A 19,722-nucleotide genomic window follows, 5' to 3' on the forward strand; every position below is an offset into this window, starting at 1 on the left:
TTTCTTCTACGGTCCAAAAGAGGACACTGTAGGTTGCTGATTTTTTTTTTTTTACAAATGAAGTTTGAGGGATTCTAAAGTTTAGTGGCATCGATTGAGTCGTTTAGATTTTTTTTCAACCCGGAAACGCCGATTAAGGCACACGCGGCTGAAAAGATATTTCACGGGGGTTATCCGTCACCGGCGGACCTCGTCGTCTTCAAGCTCGTCCCGCGCGCGGTCCCGCGCGCTCCGGGCTCCTCCCGCCCTGCGCCTCGCCCCTCCTACTCGCTAGGGCTCCTCCCAACCTTGGCCTCGCCCCTCCCGCTTGCTCCGGGCTCCTCTCACCCTCGGCCTCGCGGCTCCCCGTTCGCTCCGCCCTTGGCGGGCGCGGGCGCAGGGAGGTGAGTTGCTTTCCCTCCGCACTCAACGCGCGCTCGCCATTGGCAAAGACGGCCATTAGCCCGGCGGCGACGCGGCGCCGTTGGCGCGATCGGTGACGAAGTCGCGTAGCCTCAAGGGAGAAGAGCAAAATCGGACCTTTGGCGACCGTCGACAAGGATTCTTGTCAAATTGGCTCGCCGTCCAGTAAAGCCGTCGCGGTCCGAGGAAGGACCTGGGCAAAAGCACTCCCGTCCCGCTGGCCGCCGAGCTCCATTTCCTCCTAATGGACGCGCCGGCGGATCGATACGGCGGACGCGCCCGACATTTGGCGGAGACGCGCGCATGCACGCGTGACGCTCGCCGGGCTCACGCCGCAGTTCCGGCGAGCCGGTCTCCGATCGGCGGCCCGCAGGACCATGTCGTCTTCGTCGAGCCCCGATGAGACGACTGCGGAGGACCGCCGGGGGCAAGCGGAGGAGAGCAAAAGTTTGGACGGTAGGTTTCCCGCGGCGGCACGCTCGCGGCTTCGGGCGCGAGGAGCTCAATTGCAAAACGATCGGGGCGTCCTCGCCGCAGAGCTGGAGCTGGAGGAGGCGTGGCTAACCGAGGCGGGACTATCGTCTCTTCTGGCGGCTTCGTCGAGCGAAGAAGCTCCGTCCCCGGCCCGGGCGCTCTTGGCTACGCTGACGCGCCGACAAACGCGCACGGTCAAGACCCGACTAAACAAGTACACGCGCACGCTGAAGAAGACGCACGGACAAGGCGCGGCGCACGTCAAAGATATCTTCACTGTAAGCGGCCCGCGCGAGCGCGCCAGCTCAAAGTCACCGAGCGGAGCCGGCGCCTTCCCTTTCTTCAGAGCGACGTCGATTCGGACGAAAGCGCCGCCCCCCCGTGTCACGGTGGCCAATCGGCGGCCGACCGCTACGACAGAAACACCACCAAAACCATACGAAGACACACCAAGTCAGGTAACGCTCCCTCCGCCCGGCCCGCTCGGACGACTGAGCCGCGCGCCGTACTCGCCGTCTTTCAGCGCACCCCCGCCTTTCGGCGTTCCGCTACGACGCCGAGCCTTCGCCCGCGCCGGCCGACCGCTGGAGACGAGCCGACTGGCTGACGCGCGACCGCCCCTACTCGGACGGGGCGGCGGAGCATAAGAGGAGCGGCGCCTGTCGGGACTGCCTGCCCGACCCCGGCGGGGACGCGGCGGTGAGCGTGACCTCTGACCTCACCCGGCCACAGTTTGGCTTCAGATATCGACGCTGGCTGTCGCGCGCTAAAGAATGGAGCGTTTGAGCGGCGCCCGTGTAGTTTGTGTGTCCGCAACAGGGCGCGACGCGGGTGGACGACCTGTCGCCGGGCGACATCGAGCGGTTGGGCTTCATCTGTCACATCGAGCTCTCCGCCTTCCTGCTGGCTTTGGGCGTGGAAAGCAGGCGCGGGCGGCCGGCGCGCACCCGGAGCGGCGGTGCGCGCGTCTCGCTCGGACCGCCGTCAAAGGTGGAAAGGTCTCTAAGAAGCGCCACTGCGCTCCCCCCCGTCAGGCGGCGCTACCTTTGGCGTTCCTCTCCGCACGCTGCTGGACCGCGACAGGAAGAGATTCCCCGGCCTCAACGTTCCCGACGTCTTTCGCAAGGTCGCCGCCGGCGTGCGGGATCTCGCCGAGGTACGGGAGAAACACGCGCATCCCTGTGTGCGCGCGCGCAGTTGTTGCGTGTGCTGGAGCAGAACGGCCTGCGGACGGAGGGCATTCTCCGAGTGCCGGGATCGGTCGCACGACTCAAGGTAACGCGCCGGGAAAACGGCGGTCACGACCGACGCCGCGAGGTACGTCAAGGCGTGCGCACGTACAGTACCTGCGCAAGGAGCTGGACAGGTGTCCGGAGGAGTTCGACTGGTCGGCGGTGCGGCAAGCGGACGCGGCCGGTCTCTTGAAGCTTTTCATCCGAGAGCTGCCCGAGCCTCTGCTGACGCGGGCGCACCTGCCCAGCTACCGCGCCGCGATGGGTACGCCCCGAGACCGGCTTGCCGCGCCCTAACCCTAACCCCAACCCTAACCCCGCGCGTGCTCGCAGGCGCGTCGGCCTCGGCGCACCAGGTCCAGGCTCTGCAGCTGTTGTCTCTGCTGCTCCCGGAGGCTAACAGAGAAACCCTGAAAGTGAGCGAGCGGCGGTAAGCTCCGCCTCTCGGGCCGTCGGCAAGATCACGCTCCTGCGCCGCCAGGCGCTGCTGGCGTTCCTCCGCCAGGTGGTCCACCACCAGGAGCACAACAGGATGTCCCTCCGGAACGTGTCCACCGTCATGGCGCCCAACCTGTTCGCCCCCCGCCGCGACAAGCGGCAAGAGGGCCTAGAGGAGGCGGCGGGCGGGGCTCACTTGGTCCGGCTCATGATCACGCACCAGGACCTGCTGTGGACGGTGAGTCCGCCGGACCGCCGCGCCACCGTCTCCTTGATGTGGCCCCTTCCCGCCGCAGGTCCCCGCCTTCCTGTTGTCCCAGCTGAGACAGCTGAACCAGGCGTCCGAACGGAAGCTCAGCCTGCCCCGCCCGCTGCGTTCGCTCGGCGCCGGGAGTGACAAAAACAAGACGCGGGTGAGACCTCCGATTCATCCGGGCGAATCCGCGGGCGCCCGAATCTCAGCCCTCCGCCAAACGTCATCCGTCAAGGTCACCGAGCTGTGCGACGGCATCATTAAGGTCCACGCGCCCCTTCGCGCCAAAGTTTCCACGGCGATACGGCTGGACGGGCAGACCACAGCCAAAGACGTCACGGCGCACTTCAAATGCGACGAGAGGTACGGCCGTCTCGTCGCTCGGCGGGCGAGCGGACTCTTGCTCGGCTCTTGCTCGGTACCCGCGTGACTACGGCTCCCGCAAGGGGCGGGCGGACCCCCTTACAAAGGCTCCTCGTTCCCACAATGCCTCAAATCGGAGTCGATAGTTTGCGGGTAATTTGCTTTTATTTCAAACGTGTCGCGCCGGGGTCTCGAAATCAGTGAAAAGAAGAACAAGGAAAAAAAAAACAAGATATCCCCGCCCAAAGGTTTTGGGACCCGACCGCGTCAAACGTCCACAGAGAGAGGCGTCCGTCTTTGGGGCCGTCGCCGGCGGGTCACCTTCCGAGGCGCCCGCAGAGTCCGGTTGCCTCCGTTCGAGCGAGCGGCTTTCGCGGGGCGCCCGTGGGCGCGGGCCTAACGTCAAGGCGATGTGATCTGCGTGCAGCGGCGCGCAGCGGCTCTTTGAAGTGGGGGGCAACATCGGCGAGCGGCGACTCCACCCGGACTGTCCCCTACTGGACGTGCACCGCGTCAACCCCGGCTGCGACTGGGTCGTCAAGCCTTCCTGAAGCAAAGAAGCCGGCGGGCCGCCGGCGCTCGCGAGACCGAACCCAGAGTTTGTTCGGTTTGGGAGGGGTGGGGGCGGGGGGCGGACGTTAGGAGCAGCTCAAGTTGTCCATGTGCGACTCCTCGGCGGCCATGGCGGCGGCCTGCAGCGCTTCCGTGTCGCTTTGCAGAGGATTGGCCGACTTCCTCTCGCTGTGCATGTTGTTTTCGTGACGCTTCAGATCGGACGCCTGCCGACAAACGGATGGAAAAGGCCACGCGGCGTCAGAGGGGGCCGCTCCGGTCGCGGGCGGCCGCCTCCAAATAAAATCTATCAACGAAGGCGGAGTGTGGTGCGTCGGCGTGCCGAGCTTTAGCGCGAAAGCGTCGGTACCGAAGGTTCGTTTCGGCCCACCTTGGCGAAGGCCTTGGTGCACGATACGCAAACGAAAGGTTTTTCGCCTCGGTGTCGCCTCTCGTGGTCTTTCAGGTGAGACTTGTGCTTGAAGGCCTGCGAGCAGACATGCGGACGCGTGAGAGGCGGGCCGGCGGGCGGACGGGCAGGCGGCCGCCTCTGCCCGCGCACCTTGTCGCACATCTGGCAGCCAAACGGCCGCTCGTTGCTGTGGACTCGCTCGTGCTTTTTTAGATCCGGAGCCCGAATGAAGGATTTGCCGCACACTTCGCACCTATACGGCTTGAAGCCCGTGTGGATCTTCAGGTGCTCTGGGAAAGGCGAGCGAGGGCGGCGTCAAACCCCGAGCGCTAGCCGGCGGCGGCGGCCGCTTCCTACCTTTGAGGTGAGCGTGGGTGGTGAAGGCTTTGGCGCAGATCTCGCACGCAAACGGCCGCTCGGCCGAATGGAGCTTCTCGTGTTTCCTGAGCGCACACGCGATCACGCGCACGCGGTCACGCACGGCGGCCGGCAAACGCAGAGGGGCCGGCCGACGCGCCCTCCGGCTACCTGAGTCGGGACTCGTCCAAGAAGGTCTTGCCGCACACGTGGCACGCCAGCTGTTCTCGGTGCCCGTAGAGCAGATACTCAAACTTCATGTCGGCGGCGGCCGCCGCCGCCCAAGCGGGCGGCTGCTCGTCTTTCACCTCGCCCATGCTGTCGGCGAAGGTCAGCGTCTGAGTGGCGTGGTGCTCCGCCCCCAGCTCTTTGGGCTCCGTCTCCATGTCCGGCACCACGTCTTGGTCGTAGCAGGCCTCCTGCGGGCCACACGCCGATACGGCTCTCGAGCGAAAGCCGACGCCGTCTCGGCTCGAGCCGCCGACGGCGCGCGCGGCGTTTCGGGTCCACGCCGTTCCTCCTCACCTGCGCTACCTTGTGCACGTGCTCGTTGGCCAGTTCCTTCAGAATGGCTTCCTGCACCCGCAGGGCCGCGTTAGGAGATTTGTCCAGCTCTTGATTCGCCGAGGCCCCGACGAGTTCGTCCGCGGCGGCCGCGTCCTCGTGCTCCCCGAGAACCTGCGCCGGCCCGCGCGCCATTAGGGGCGGGCGGGGGCAAAGTACGCGGCAAAAGGAACGGAGCGTCCACCTCGGCCTCGGCGACCAGCTGAGCCTCGGGGGGCAGCGCCATCTTGACGATGTCGAAAGGAAACTTGTCCTTCTCCTCGGACGGCGCGTCTTCTCGTTTCTGCGGCGGGAAGAAAACAAAAGCCGGAGGGGCTCTTCGACTCGGGACGCTCCAGTCCCTGCGCGGACAACTTCCTTCGAGGCGGGGCGGGCGGACGGGACGTACCTGAGAGCAGAGTTTGTCGAGAAAGCGGATGCCCAGGATTTGTCCCGAAGACATCATCAGGTTGATGTCCCGCTTTTTGACGGAGATCTTGGCCGTGTACATGTAGTTCAACACCTCCTCGAAGATATCCGAGCGGATGAAGTCGATCTCGATCACCGACGAGTTGTCCACCTGCGGGCGCACGCTATGAGCGCCGGCCGGCGCTCTCCGGGCGCCCCCGGGGCGGTCTCCGGGCATACCTCGTGCTTTTTGAAGAGCTTCTTAAAGTAGTTGGAGCAGGCCGCCAGGACGCAGCGGTGCGCGCGGAACTTGACGTCCTCCACCACCACGGCGATATCGCAGTGTTCGCCCTCCAGACGCTGCTCGTTCAGCAGCTTGAGAAAGACGTTCTTGTGCTCCTCGTCCACGTACTTCACCGTCTCGGCCATCTGCGGCGCCACGCGGGGGCAAAGCGTCATCTCGCGCCGCTCGGCGTCGTTCCGCGGGGGCAACGCGCCATCAGAGGGATTTGGGATGGGGCGTCGACGACCCGACCGGACGGCGGCCGCGTTAGCCTTCCTCCCATGCGATCGCCGCCTACGGGATTTAGGTCGTTTCCCGCTTTCATGTCCCGTTGGCCGCTTTCAGAGTGCCGATACTCAAACTTCCCGCCGCATCGCAAAAGAACGCATATTTACTACGCGCAGGCGTAACGTCGCCGTCCGAATGCGACCCGGCGGCTGGCCGAGCAGACCCAGATAGAGAACCTTTAAAGGACCGGTCATTTCCCCGCAAAACTAAGGCAGCGCGGATGATCCCGGCATAGGGCCAGATGTTTGGTAAGGGTTTGGCATCCGACCCTGCACCAATCGGCATTTGACGTCTCTCGCGGGCAAAGAGTCCGTGCGGTTCCTTGATTTGTTGCGGGGCTCCGTTAAGTTTCAACTGAGGCGCTTGCGGCAAACGCTGGACGCAAACTCGAAATGAGAAGAAGCGCGGAACGTGGATGGTGTCAGCTACGCGGTGCTCGCCGGCGCCAGGAAGCCCCCTAGGGTCGGGTCTGTTCTGCAGTGTCAGTTGCTCGCAATTTTGCAAATATTACACATACGGAACATTTCCATGCGTCTCGGTGGCTCTTAGTTAATGACCGTGAGAAATCACCAACGTTGCCAGCGTTTGCGCGCAAAGCCACAACAACGACCGTTAAGTCGGCTATATTGCACAAATCGGGGATAGTGCCTATAAAACCGCTAAGCCTTCGCAATTGTTTGCAGCTCTCCGTTTCAGAAAGCTCGCTGCGTTTTCCGAGCGAGTTTCGAGGCACGGGCACGCGCCTCGGAGACTCGCTGCCTCTTCCCGTGACGTCACGCGCAGACGTTTCTCAAAGAGCTAACGGTTAGCATGGAGCCGCTAACGGTCACAGCGGGAGGGACCCGAAACGACAGCCCGAACTCAGGCGGCCGCGCGGAGGGGTCGGCGACTCGTAAGCGGAAGCGCCGTCCCGTCACGGGGGAAGAGCAGGCGGGCGCTCGAGCTCCGCTCCGCTCCGCTCCGCCGGGCCGAAGTGGCTAACTAGCCTAACTAGCCGAGCACAATGGCGGCAGACGAGGCCGGCGAGGGCTCGGACGCTCGCGTTCGCGGCCGCCAGCCTCCGAGCTCGGGCCCAAAATGGCGGCGGAGCTCCGCCGAAGCTCTCGGCGGCGGCCCCTTGCGCGCGGCCGCGCTCGCGTTCGCGGCTCTGGCCGGGAGCGAGACACAGGCGCGCGGGCGGCACGAACGAGCGAGCGAGCGAGCGAGCGGCCGTGAGCGGATCGAGAGCGCGCAGGCATCCCCGCGAACGGGGCGCGGGCGCGGCGGCGGCGGCGGCGGCGGAGGAGCAGCCTTACCTCCGCGCCGTCGGGATGTCGGGGCCGAGCGCAGGCCACCGTGGACTCGGAGGAGCGCCCGTCCGCCGCCCTCGCAGCCCCTCTCGCCTCCCGCCGATGTCGTCGTTGATGTCGTCGCCGTCGAGGCCGCGCTTCGCGCCTGCACGCCGGGATCGACAGACCGAGCGCCTGCCAGCTCATGGCGCATGCGCGAGGCGGCTTTCGGGGAGAGCGGCCCGAGTCGTTCGCCCGGCGCCGTTTCCGGCCCGGTTCGGCGTGTTTGGGTGACTTGGCGGCGCCGTGACGTCAGCCTATCTGTAGTGCGCCCAGAAGCCGAGCCCCGAGCGCCCGGGCGCGCGCGGACGACTTGCAGCCATGAAAACGGGCCCGCCTCGGACACCTGAAACGAAAACAAAAGTCACGCGGGTTGCAGGGCGAGCGAAATGAAGCAAAGCCCATCGTTCGACTTGGACTTCACACTTGACTACTCCAAGCAGTGACCGTTTCCGTGACGCTGACCTTTGATCCCACGGTAGCTTCGCTCCTCGCGGAAAAGATTCAAAAGTGACATGGCCGTCGAAATCAAGCAATTGTCGAATGGGCAAATGTGGCCGCGTGCAAGAGGAGTGCGAGTATGCTTTTCGGGGGAAGGCTTTTTGGCGTCAAGGTGTCTCGCGGATGAGCGGGCTGGAGGCCGTCAGGTCGTTTCAAGCGAGGGCCGCAGATGTCAACGGCGCCAGGCGTTCAAAGGCTCTCGGTCCGCTAGGGGGCAGTGTTGCCGCCCGTCCGCCTCGCCACTGAACAGCAGCGAGCTTTTTCCCGTTTTGCCATGATAAATCGGAACTTACAAAAATGTTTTTTTTTTTTCCTTCTTGTTCAACTTACTTACAAAATAAATGAGCAGCTGTCATGAATTGATGCTGACGTTCACGCACACTCACACCTGCCGTGGATTGCCGCATGAACTTCGACTTGTAATGCTGCAGATGTCGGACAACATAAGTGGCGTAGCGAGCGAGTTGTCCCGATGCTCAAACGGCCCTCCAATGCTTTGGGACAAACGACTCCAAAGTGTTTGAGCCACCCCCGCCCGTCATGACGTTGCTGCGTCAGAGTAATGACGTGGAGTGGGGAGGGGAGGGGGGGTCGGGGGAGGGAAAAAGCTGGTCCAGGGCCACGACGAAGAGGACTCCGGCAGGTAAGGTTAGAAAACGAAACGTTCGAATATATATATATATATATATATATATATATATACACACACACACACACACAGAGTGTTAGTTACTGGATGCTATTTGCATGTTGCGTGAGCGCTAACCGCCTGATTCTTGCCCGTGGAGCCAACGAAGAGTGTGAATTGCGCCCCCGCCCCCACTCGCTTCATCATGCCGCAGCCGTGCGCCTTGCAGCGCTGCGCTGCCGACGCGGCCGGCCGATCCCGTCGGGCGGTTCCCTGCCGCAGGATAGTCCTACAATCGTTTGCATTCAAAGCCGATCGGGAAATACGAGCTTCGCGCACGCACAAAAACGCTCTCTCGTATCTGGGAAAAGTGCAGTCGCGTGCAGCTCGTGCACGTTTTTCCCTTGACCTTAATACAAGCCAATATTCGGTCGAATAGAGAGACCTGCTTTGTGTTGCAAACATGTTCGGAAATGTGAACCCCCGCATGACCCAAAGCGTCACTTTTTGGAAAAGTTCAAAAGAAACGAGCAAATCCCTTGACGTTTGACGAACCTCGGAATAGTTGAAACACCCTCGTCCTAACGCGGGCGGAGCAGTCGAGAGCATCGACGGATGGGCAACTAGTCACGGCCATGTTTCGTTCGCGTCGTTTTGCTCGGGGTCGGCCGTATTCGCGTAAATGTTTGGGATCGATTTGCTACCCTCGGAGCCCGCCCCGCCGCGCACGCGCGGACAGGCGCGGACGCGCTGACCCACTTCGCCGGACTGAAAAACAGAGCACATTCAATTAATCTCTTTATCTCCATCCCTGCCTCGAGCGTTGCCACGGCGACCCTCGCACGACAGCCGGAGGCTCAAAAGATCGACGTACGCGCAACCAATCTTCGCGTTTCTTTTCCGCTTCCGTCGCAGAAGCGCCTCTGGCCTCATTTGCGTCGCCCGCCCGTCCGACTCGCCGCTCTCTCCACGACGGTCCACATGACAAGCGAGCGGCGGGAGACGCGAGGGGCCGGGTCCCTGCCAGAAGCGGACGCGCCCACGCAGGTAAAGAAAGGCGGCGCTTTGCGGCACGCGGGCGCCGAGGTGACGTGACTTCCCGCCGGCTCAGTTAGGGGAGGGCCGAGGCGCGGTTCCCCCTCCCGTCAGAAGATCTATGAGCTTTAGGAGCGCGCGGACCAAAGTCACCCTGCTGGACGGATCCGTCTTCGGCTGCACGCTGGAGGTGAGCGCGGCGCGATTCCTCCATCGGGCGGGCAAATGGTCCGTGGCCTCGGAGCCGTTGGGCCCCGCGCTGGGATCGCCCCGCGCTGGGATCGCCCCGCGCTGGGATCGCCCCGCGCTGGGATCGCCCCGCGCTGGGATCGCCCGATGACTTTCTAAGCTCGGCTCCCGCGCCGAAAGCAATGTAAGTTTGGCCGGTGGCGGCGCATTGACGGCGGCGCATGCCGCGTGTGCAGAAACGCGCTCGCGGTCTTCAGCTGTTGGACAAAGTCTGCGAGCACGTCAACCTGCTGGAGCGAGACTACTTTGCCTTGTCCTTCAGAGATGCGGATAACAACAAGGTAGGCCCGCTCGCCCGCCGCCCTTGAGCCCTCCGACAAATGAAGTCTGTCTCCTAGAACTGGCTGGATCCCGGCAAGGAGATGAAGAAACAGCTGAGAGGTGAGCAAGTCTCTGGGGGGCGGAGCGTGACGACGCCCTGTTGCCAGCGTCTTTTCCTCGCAATCGAGGCTCGACGCTTGTGAAAATGGACTACCGCATAACTCCAAGAGGTCAGAGGTGACGAGGTCAAGTGTGTGTGTGTTTGCGCGCGCTTGCAGGCCTCCCCTGGAATTTCTCCTTCAACGTCAAATTTTACCCCCCTGACCCCGCCCAGCTCTCCGAGGACATCACCAGGTAACTTGAGCGAGCCGTCCGTCCGTCTACCCGCGTATGAAAATGAATGCCGGGGAGCGTTTCCTGACTGTAGTTCGAGTATCTAGTGCTTTAAGGGGCGCAGCATAGCAGCCGCCATCAGGAGAGGCGGAGTGGGGCGTGTTCCTCGATCGTCGGGCAAAAAAAAAGCAGCAAAGCGCGCAACGGCCCTCGATCGAAAACGCTTAAGCAAGCGCGGGCGCCCGTGTCACCCTGCCGGCAGGTACCTCCTGTGTCTGCAGCTCAGGCAGGACGTGGCTTCGGGTCGCCTCCCGTGTTCCTTCGCCACTCACGTGGTCCTGGGCTCCTACACCGTCCAATCGGAGCTGGGGGACTACGACGCGGGTGAGGCGCCGCGTTCTGCCCCTTGCCCGTCCTATGCGCTGGCGCCTCTCGCCCCGCCCTCCAACCCGTCTTTCCTTCAGATGAATGCGGCTCCGATTACGTGAGCGAACTTTGCTTGGCTCCAAACCAAAGCAAACAAATGGAGGAGAAAATTGTGGAGCTTCACAAAAGTTACAGGTTCAAATGCAGATTTGATTTCTCTCAAGCCGCGTCAGAGACGATGCAAACATCTGTGATTGTCGTTAGGGGGATGACGCCGGCGGAAGCGGAGATGCTTTTCCTGGAAAACGTCAAGAAACTGTCCATGTATGGAGTTGACCTTCATCACGCCAGGGTAAACACACACACACGCACCAATATTTCACGCTGAGAAGTATCCTGGTTGCGGCAAGCTCCTTTTGAAGATTTTGCGCGATTCCGAACCTCCCGGCAACACGCGACGCGCCGTCGTTGCTCCTGATTCCGGCGCCCGGCGCGTCACCCGCTGATTTTTCCATCGCGTCCGCTTCTTTCCGGGCGCAAAGGCAACTTTGCCTCCAAAGTTGTCTTTGTCCGCCTCCCTTCATAGCGTTTTGGCTTTGCGCGCAGAGCCTTTTCCCGGCCGGGGCTCGGTCCCCTTCCCCAAAGACTTGAGGCGCGTGTTCTCCGGCGGCCTGGCTTTCCCACAACGTGCCTCTTGCTTGATTGGCGCGAGGCGGAAGCGCCGCTAAGACCGAGCCCCCGGGCTCGCGGGGGCCCAAGGTTTAGGGGCCGGCCGCTATTTCTGACGAGCCTTCTCGCCGTCTCGTACGTTCGTCCGCTTTGAGGCGACCGGGTTCCGGCGAGCGGCTTTGCCCGCTCGTCTCCCGGGTGAGACGAGGCACCGTTCGTCTCGGTCGATCGGCTCGCTGTTGCGTTCGCGGGCCGGCGCCCGACAGACCGCCGACGCCCGCTCGCCAACTGTTCGCACGGGGTGTGCTTGCGTAGGACTCTGAGGGCGTGGCCATCATGCTGGGCGTATGCAGTAGCGGCCTGCTGGTCTACAGAGACCGGCTGAGAATCAACCGGTTTTCGTGGCCAAAAATCCTGAAGATCTCATACAAAAGGAACAATTTCTACATCAAGATCCGCCCCGGAGAGGTGAAGGCCCGCCGAGGGTTGGGCTTAGGGATCCTCTCTTTGAGGAAGCCGACTCGAGAAGTGACGTGCTCCTTTGTGCCCAGTTTGAGCAGTTTGAGTCGACCATTGCCTTCAAGCTGCTCAACCACAGAGCTGCCAAGAGGTTGTGGAAAGTTTGCGTGGAGCATCACTCCTTCTTCAGGTAAGGCGACTCGGCTCCGAGACCGCCGCGTCCCGACTCAGGCCCGCCCTCTCTGCTTCTCAGACTCGTCTCTCCCGAGGAACCTCCCAAACGTTTCCTCTCCCTCGGTTCCAAGTTCCGCTACAGCGGTCGCACTCAAATCCAGACCCGCAGGGCCAGCGCTCAGATTTCCAGACCTGCGCCCCATTTCCCGCGATGCGTCAGCAAGAGGAACTTGCTGAGTCGCAGCCTGGATGGAGGTATGGCGCCTCCGGTCCGCACTCGCGCTTTCCTTAGCGACTTGTAGAGAGACACAGAAATGGAGCAAAGGATCCTTTGAGGCTGTAGATAGCGACTTCGTTTTGACCGCTCAGATTTTCATCGATTTATTTTTCAAACCATGTCAGTGACTGGAGTTTTGATTGATCCTCAGCTCAAAGCGGGACGCCCGCATCCTCCCTCAATGGCTCTCCAGCCATCGCTGGAAGTGCACAAACAGGTAGAGAGGAATCTGGTCCGTGGTTGGCCACGGTCACAACGGGCCGCCTTAGTAAGCTTTCGATTGGCTGCGGGAAATCGGCTGGGTCATCTTCGCGGGTGGCCGCGCCTCCTTTATTTTCCTTCCTTCCTTTTTTTTTTTTTTTTTTGACAATGCCTGCTCAAAATCAAGTTTCCTCTCGCCCTTGGATGCGATGTTTGCCGTACGGCACGAACACGAAAGGACGGCGGCATCCAACATGACCGTCCGGGGTTTCGTACGGAAGCTGCAACCGAGCGACGCTGTCACGGCGCTTCTAATCATGCGGTTGCGGGACGTCGTGCGGAATGTCCGCCCGCGCCTTCCCTGGCATGTGTAAAGAGCACAGGCGGACGGAAGCTTATGTTGTGAGAGCGCTCTGACGGGGCTCCGTCACCTGGCGAACGCGAGCACCTCGCGCGGGAAGTCAGCATCCAAATCATCATATTTTGCCCTTTTGGAGGCGGCGTTACGAGGAAAGGCTCGCGACCAGCGTCGAAGCAGATCGGCCGCCGCTCTCGATGCTTTGCATGTGTCCCCGGCTTCCACCGGCTGCATTTTAGCGGACTGTGACCACAGAAGAGTTGATGAACGTGTTGCCGAGCATACTACTGGACAACCCACACTGTGTGTGTGTGTGTGTGTGTGTGTGTGTGTATGTAGACATGGGAACGGGTCTGTATATGGTGTCCAAGGCCATCACTGTCAGTGACCTCATCACCACAGCGACACCCGAAAAGAGGAGGGAGGAGCAGCCCGAAGAAGGGACCCATCAGGAGGGAGCATATACACCAAGTGAGTGAACGAGCGTGAAACAAAGCAACGGCCTTTTGGTCATCCTCTCCTGTTTTGTTTGATGCTAGCTGAGGAGCCGCGGTACTGTGCGAACGTTGAGCAAGAGGTGGTGCAAAAGGCGGAGCGAGAGGCGGTGACAGAGGTCGCGCGAGGTTTGGAGCGAGAGGCGGTGACAGAGGTCGCGCGAGGTTTGGAGCTCGAGGCGGCAGAAGAGGTGGAACGGGAGGCGGAGCGGAGCCAAGGAACGGCGGGGTCGGACAGTCCGCCGACTCCGGAGCAGCTCGACGACAAGCTTCAACATGTGCGTATGGCCCATTGGAGAGGACGGGCCCACCCGTACTCCCGACGCTGTCTCCGACTCATCTCCCACCGTGCGGCCGTCCACGCGTGTTCCGTAACGCTCCCTTTCCAGGCTTTCCGGGCTTAGGATGAGCCGGGGCCCATGGCGGCAAACTCCTGGCCGCGCGCCCGCGATCTGAAGGGTCCTCTGTGAATTCAACCCTCGTTTTTCCGAAACCTCAATTTTTCCCAAGTCAAGTTTGGCGTCCTGGGGAGGGTCGGGGCCGTTATGTACACGGAATCCCGACGACGCTCCTCATCTTACCGAGCCGAACCGTCCGCTTCTCCGTTATCTGAATGATGCGCCGTCGCTTTTTCCTCCCGCAGCACTCCGACCTTTTGCCGCGTCCTCAAAGCCTCGCGAGGCGCAGGGCGGCCGTGCGGTGGAAACAGAGAGCCGGAAAACACGCAAATCGCTGTGAGCGTAGCGTTTGCTGAGACGCTTACACAACATCCCGCACAGTATACGGTAGCATAAATACCGCATGCTGTGTTGCGTGCCCGCCGGCCGAGTCTCCGTCGTACCTCAAGTCAAGTCGTCCGGAGTTGGCTGCAGTTTATCACAGACGGGAATCGGGATAGACCCGATGGAAACGGGTCGCAGCGAGTGGTGGAAGGGTTAGCGATCCCCGAAGGTTGCACGTTCGCCCCGTGGCCGCGCGGCTTTTCCACGGGCATTCCGGTTTCTCGGGAAAACGCGCCGAATTGTCCTTGGTGTCCGGCAATCGGCTGGCGACGGGTCCAGGGCGAACCCCGGCTACTGCCCGTAGCCCACTGTGGCCCCCAGTAAGAAGCGCTTCAGAGGACGTCGTGAAGCGGTAGCTGTCACCACGGTAGCAGCTCACGTTCAGTCATTTGTGTTTTCAGACAGAGACCGCGGATGGAGACTTGACAGGATCTGAGGTGATGATGATGATGACAAGCGACTAAATGCGTGGATGAAACCTGAGCTTGTCTTTCTGTGCGTCCGTCTGAGCAGGAGGAAGACTTTTTAAAAAGCCATCAGGTAAAACGGCGGATGACCGCGTCCGGGAGCGTCACGCCGTCAGTCGAGCGCGACTCCCCGCCTCGCCGTCAGGAAACGGCGTCGAGTCCCGTGAAGGCGGCGAGCGCCATCAGCGACCTGCGGCGCTCTTTCCTAGAGGGAGGGGCGCAAGACGAGGGACCGACCGAGTGGGAAAAGCGTTTGGCGGCGTCGCCCGTTCGCCGACTCGATGACTCTCCGATGATCGAACCCCTGGAAGCGGACGAGGTGAGGCTCGCGGTCAGGGGTCCGGACGCCGTCAAAGAACAGTGAACCTACGTGCTGCGCGCGCATACCGGCAGGGCGGGCTCACTGAAAAGCAGGCACCTCCGCAACAAGTCAAAGAGAAGAGCGTCGCTCTGGGGTGGAGTTCCGATACCGCCTCCGCGAGCGTTGTCGCCCTCGCCTCCGACGTTAATGTGACACGTTGGAATGCGGGCAAAGAGACGTTGGTACGAGGGAGGCCGTCCGCAGGTGACGACGTCATCACCGGGGGGCACTCGAGCCTCATTAGTCGGGCAGAGACGCCTCCCGGGGCAAACGGGAGGACTCCCAACATCTGCGGATGGCCCCGGGATGAGGTGTGTGCAAGTCCCGCCCCCCTGCTGGCTCGCCATACTCGGCAGCGCAATGCTTGGCTACGATTAGGCTATACGGTACATGTGTATGGTTTTGCATGGCAACCCAACATAGCAACACATGTTACTGTACAATGGGATTTTCGACACCTATTGTCAAAGTCGAAGAGCTTTGATAGAGCTTGGACTTGGCACCCAAATCCTGATTCGCTATTGTAGGAAGAACATATATACATATGTATATAATTTCTTACAGACAACATCAGCTCATTGTTACTCAGTGTTCTGGCAAAAGCGTTGTGAAAAAGCACATGGAGCGTGTATGCATATGCGCTGGCGCATTTAATGGATGGGGTTGACTGTACAGTACGTCTGATTTCCTGCTGCTTATTTGGTTATATTATGTGGGGGAAAAAAAAGTATCATTTTTGCTCTGCCCTCTCTTTTCAGCCTTTGCAGCAGCATGCTTATGTTTGACCCCTGCATAACCCTAACCTGCCATTGTTAGAAACTGGCAACTCCTTAATTTGTCCTCAAGTATAATTCGTCTGCAATGTTTCCAGTGCACTCTAAGGTAATGACGCTTGACATTGCTGTGTGTGCACGCGAACAGCCAAGCCCTCCGTTGAACGAAATGTCTCCCGAGCTGAACGCTTTGCTGCAGTCGGCCAGAAAACAGAAAATCTTCCGAGAAGAGAATCTTCTGGTGAAGGTGGTTGCTGGCATTTGTTGGCACGGGATTCGGCGTCTGGGTCTCCGTTCATGCCCTTGTGTCTCCTCACCTGTTCCAGACTACAGAGAGAGTCCTGAGCGTCACGGCGGTGCCAGAGGATTCCGAGGGGTCCGCGATCCAGGTAGCGGCCGGAGGTTTTATGGGGCCGCCTCCGTGCCAACCTCCACCGCCTCCGCCGGGGGCTCCCGCGGTTCACTCTCACGACAGTGCAGAGGCCATAGTCAGCCATGCGATTAGAGAGGCCGAGCGGCTTCACCGTCAGGATACGTTTGGTTGTAATGACCATGATGACCAGCTGAGTAGCCAGGCCAGTGACGATGACGTTAGTGAGACTAGCCAAGATGCTATCAGCGTGCTAGCGCAGGCCGTGGTGGAAGAGGCTATGGAGATTGGAGTTAGACAAAGTCGAGGCCCGCGAGCTGGCGCCGCCCCTCCCGACGGCGTTAGCGCTAGCTTACCTTGTACGCGGGAGCGGGACCTCTGGGTGAAAACAGACGTGGACCGCAGTCCCGGTACCGGTCCATCGCTCCGCGGGGTTTCCGAGGGGGAGGAATGGGGCCTCCCTTCTCCCGCTCTCCCGCCTCACACCTCCCGAGGCCCAACCGATGACGCGCCCCCTTGCGACCTGGACGGCCGGGACAAGGACGGGGAGCGTTCGCAAGAGGTAGCGTGAATGTGCGACGACCGGCCCCAGAAACCCGTGTCCCGCTTTCCCTAAGAAAATGCTAAAAGCATTTTCAGCGCATCGATTCCAGTGAAATCAGTCTCTGTGAGACCGCTCCGAATAAAACGGTCCTTGTGAAACCTTCTCTATGCGAAACCTCTCCCGGCATTCCATTTCTGTTGAAACCTATCCCTGAAAACCAAATGAAGCCAAGCCCTTGCGTCCGAATCGTCCCTGAATGTTTATTTTGTTTTTTTTTTTGGTCCAAGTGGTTAATGTGTCTTTGTCAGGTGGTTCCCATGGTGAGGAAGACTTGGACGACGGAAGCTCCAGCGGTGAGGGCGCTTTTTACCACACGGCCAGTTTGGAAAGTAAAAACAGTCAGGGGGACAAACAGCGGAAACTTTTCCGAGTAGTATAGGGAAGTCGGAATTCTCTCGGTCCCCCCCGAATTGGACCGACTCTTTGCAATGGAAGATGAGGCTGGAAGGTGCTTTGTAGACAAGCCGACTAAGCGAGAACTCCGAGGCTGACGCGGGATCAATTTTCCGATGTTTCAGTGGCAAGCGGATGCGGATCGGGCGGTCGTACTGCCGCTGATTTCGCAGAGCTTCACCGCAGAGACTTCCAGCATCTCGTACTTAAGCAAGGTAAAGGAGAATCCCCGAACCCCGGCAAAGGACAGTTCAAGTCAATGCGCGCGCCCTCTCTCACCAGACGGCGAACCGAGGGATTTCGGAAAGCAGGATCGAGAAGAGAATTGTGATTTCCGGAGACACGGGGATGGACCGCGAGCAGGTAAAACCTTACTCAGCTCAGTAGAATACAGTCAACTGGAATTTAGCTGGCTTTGACAATCTGAGATGAGCGCGAAGTATTGACGAGGACCAGGGAAACGAAAGCGCGTCGCTGTGAACGCTAAGCGATGGCCGTCCTGGCGCCTTTCAAACCCTACAAGAGCTGGCGCCGCTTGAGCGGGCGCCCATGTTCCTTCCGAACTGCGCGCACACTCAGCGCGCGAGAACATCAATGCCGCGCATAAAACGATGCGACAAACGCATATCTCGTGTTTGACCCTGTCGTATCCGAGTCATCAGACCGGCGATATTGTTTTCTGTACCTTTTGCGTTGCGACTCAGCGAGTGACAAGCGTCCAGCCAACGACACCATCAGTTTCACTCGCACTATAAATCCAATCAAACGCATTGACAGAAAGCTTCCCTGCGTATATGCCCCGCGCAGGTTAGCTAGCTAACAATAGCGCAGAGTTAAGAGACGCTAACCCCTTTTCTTGGCGAAATGAACGAGCGGCGACACATCCGCTCGCCGGGCCAAAGTAAAAAAGAAATGCGCTTCTTTAAGATGGGATGGCTGTCGGCGTGTGCGCAACTAGAGGAACAGGCAGTGAAAGTGGCTGAGTTTGACTTTCATTTTCACAACTTGTGGCTCGTTCATTTCCATGGTGACATGTCATGTCTGTAACACTTATTGCTCAAAAAAAAATATATATATATATAAAATAACACACTTGTTGAAAATGAACAAAAAATGGATTTGTTTGGCACCATGTCAATCGCAGATGCATGGTTTTTCCGCATTGGCGCCGGACGCCGTTTGTCCCGTTAAAGCCAAGGCGGTCACGCGCACGACGCGTTAGGGTACGCTTCCTACCCGCTTGAACGATGACAAACGAGGCTATGTCGATGGAGCTTAATTCCCGATACGGCCGGCGGCGGCGCATTGGGGCTCGTCCCGACTACCGGGAGCACCCTCAAGCGCGGTGGCTCTTCTGTGTCTTTCAGGACGCTTAAAGAGCCAACCCACTCCACGCAAGCAAAGCCGAGGTCCCTTCGGCGACCCGACCTCACGTTCCCCGAGTGAGCAGACGAGCCAACTCTTAGCTGGACGCTCAGAGTGCATATTCCTGTCCGGACATCCAATTTCAATAGCATGACATAGCAGCTAACACCTGATAGTTTTCCTTTGATCACCGGAACGAGATGGTTGCCGCGCCGCGCAATAAGGGCTGAACCGTTAGCCAACGTGGCAGCGTTGATGTGGCGTGACCTTCGCTGCAAATCTGCTGGCTGTGGGTCACCAGCCGGGGCTGTTGATTTCAACGCTGGCAAAGTGTCTTTGCGTTCACGGTAGCGCGTGACGGACGCCGCTTTATAAACATGTTACCTTGCATCGGGGGTTAGACGGACAAACGACCGAGCGCCGCTCTTTTCGTTCGCTGTTCAACACCCAGTAGTGTTTAACCGGAGCGTTGACGCACACCGCTCTATAAACCTATGACCTTGTGGTGGCGGGAGGGGGGGGTTCGACCGGCTTCCCCACCTCGCGGGACACGGATGTACGACCGGGCGCCGCTCTTTCTGTTTGTTGTATCAAATGCTCGGAAGTTAGGCTCTTGGCATTTTTCAAAACCCTTCAAGAAGCACAGAGCAGGAATTCCACCGTGGATATTTTTTCCTCAGCGGCGCGACGGCTGCGGCGACATTGTTTTTCAGCTCGTCTGTGAACACTGGCCCATTTGCAGGCGACTAGACAAAAGTTCCTCTCGCAACATACCAGCCCATAAGCATGTCATCAAGTGCTCGGATCTTTGTTAGCGATATTAGCATGCTAGCCTCGCCACTCTGCGAAAGAAAAGTACCGCTCGGTCGCTCGTTTGCCCTGTCGATACTCCCGCCGACTAAAAACTAACAGCGTTTTGTAGTACCCCGCCTTATTGTGACACTCACCCCACATTCAATGTATGTCGATCTTGTCTTTGAATATTTATCGTTCCTCACACCGACCGTTGTGTACCGTGACATCAGGTCCAAGACGTAACCGGTATAATAAAACGTTCACCTCATCGTTCCACGATGTCCTTCTTTTTGTAGCGAACGGCTCGAATTCTTCTCTTTGTCGATTCATTCATCCGCGAACCCTAAGCCTGGGCAGAATTTGGCCAAAAGGTTGCATTTCCTAACCGTCGCGGGGATCCCAACGACGGTTCCCCACTAGCGCTTTCGGATGCTCGCGAGAGGCCCGAGCCCTCGCCTTTGTCCGATCGGCGGA

The 19,722-nt window shown here is 60.0% G+C and overlaps 3 protein-coding genes across 8 annotated transcripts; 2 read left to right on the forward strand and 1 right to left on the reverse strand.

Moving 5' to 3' along the window:
• The first annotated feature begins 188 nt into the window (after positions 1 to 188).
• On the forward strand, positions 189 to 3,754 carry arhgap28 (Rho GTPase activating protein 28). The gene is made up of 13 exons (XM_088401806.1): positions 189 to 858; positions 940 to 1,154; positions 1,223 to 1,334; positions 1,400 to 1,575; positions 1,678 to 1,834; positions 1,911 to 2,002; positions 2,074 to 2,151; positions 2,220 to 2,373; positions 2,442 to 2,524; positions 2,590 to 2,784; positions 2,843 to 2,959; positions 3,035 to 3,162; positions 3,590 to 3,754. The coding sequence occupies exons 1-13, from the start codon at positions 780 to 782 to the stop codon at positions 3,711 to 3,713; spliced, it is 1,710 nt and encodes a 569-aa protein (XP_088257932.1). The 5' UTR covers positions 189 to 779; the 3' UTR covers positions 3,714 to 3,754.
• On the reverse strand, positions 3,309 to 8,329 carry zbtb14 (zinc finger and BTB domain containing 14). Of its 5 annotated transcripts, none has more exons than XM_088401805.1 (12): positions 7,799 to 8,329; positions 7,301 to 7,679; positions 5,675 to 5,863; positions 5,436 to 5,606; positions 5,232 to 5,330; positions 5,018 to 5,161; positions 4,792 to 4,902; positions 4,655 to 4,704; positions 4,484 to 4,569; positions 4,277 to 4,416; positions 4,106 to 4,201; positions 3,309 to 3,941 (listed from the first exon to the last, which is right to left on the reverse strand). In XM_088401805.1, the coding sequence occupies exons 2-12, from the start codon at positions 7,478 to 7,480 to the stop codon at positions 3,801 to 3,803; spliced, it is 1,407 nt and encodes a 468-aa protein (XP_088257931.1). In that variant the 5' UTR covers positions 7,481 to 7,679; positions 7,799 to 8,329; the 3' UTR covers positions 3,309 to 3,800. The 5 variants fall into 5 exon arrangements, with proteins under 5 accessions (XP_088257931.1, XP_088257930.1, XP_088257929.1 ...); XM_088401804.1 differs by having other exon boundaries at positions 5,009 to 5,161; positions 7,799 to 8,325; XM_088401803.1 differs by having other exon boundaries at positions 4,655 to 4,902; positions 7,799 to 8,327.
• A 50-nt stretch (positions 8,330 to 8,379) lies between these two features.
• LOC148408235 (uncharacterized) lies at positions 8,380 to 19,522 on the forward strand. 2 transcript variants are annotated; one of them, XM_088401794.1, is made up of 24 exons: positions 8,380 to 8,477; positions 9,378 to 9,509; positions 9,574 to 9,687; positions 9,923 to 10,027; positions 10,085 to 10,127; positions 10,286 to 10,361; positions 10,603 to 10,724; positions 10,805 to 10,901; positions 10,971 to 11,058; positions 11,691 to 11,843; positions 11,927 to 12,024; positions 12,088 to 12,263; positions 12,437 to 12,502; positions 13,184 to 13,315; positions 13,384 to 13,616; positions 14,522 to 14,557; positions 14,634 to 14,906; positions 14,981 to 15,259; positions 15,870 to 15,968; positions 16,048 to 16,653; positions 16,944 to 16,988; positions 17,214 to 17,303; positions 17,371 to 17,451; positions 18,456 to 19,522. In XM_088401794.1, the coding sequence occupies exons 1-24, from the start codon at positions 8,397 to 8,399 to the stop codon at positions 18,462 to 18,464; spliced, it is 3,234 nt and encodes a 1,077-aa protein (XP_088257920.1). In that variant the 5' UTR covers positions 8,380 to 8,396; the 3' UTR covers positions 18,465 to 19,522. The 2 variants fall into 2 exon arrangements, with proteins under 2 accessions (XP_088257920.1, XP_088257922.1); XM_088401796.1 differs by lacking the exon at positions 12,437 to 12,502.
• The last annotated feature ends 200 nt before the right edge of the window (positions 19,523 to 19,722 follow it).

This window comes from Hippichthys cyanospilos, chromosome 19, assembly GCF_059441005.1.
Source record: "Hippichthys cyanospilos isolate Australia breed blue-spotted pipefish chromosome 19, RoL_Hcya_1.0, whole genome shotgun sequence".
NCBI classification, from domain to species: domain Eukaryota; kingdom Metazoa; phylum Chordata; class Actinopteri; order Syngnathiformes; family Syngnathidae; genus Hippichthys; species Hippichthys cyanospilos.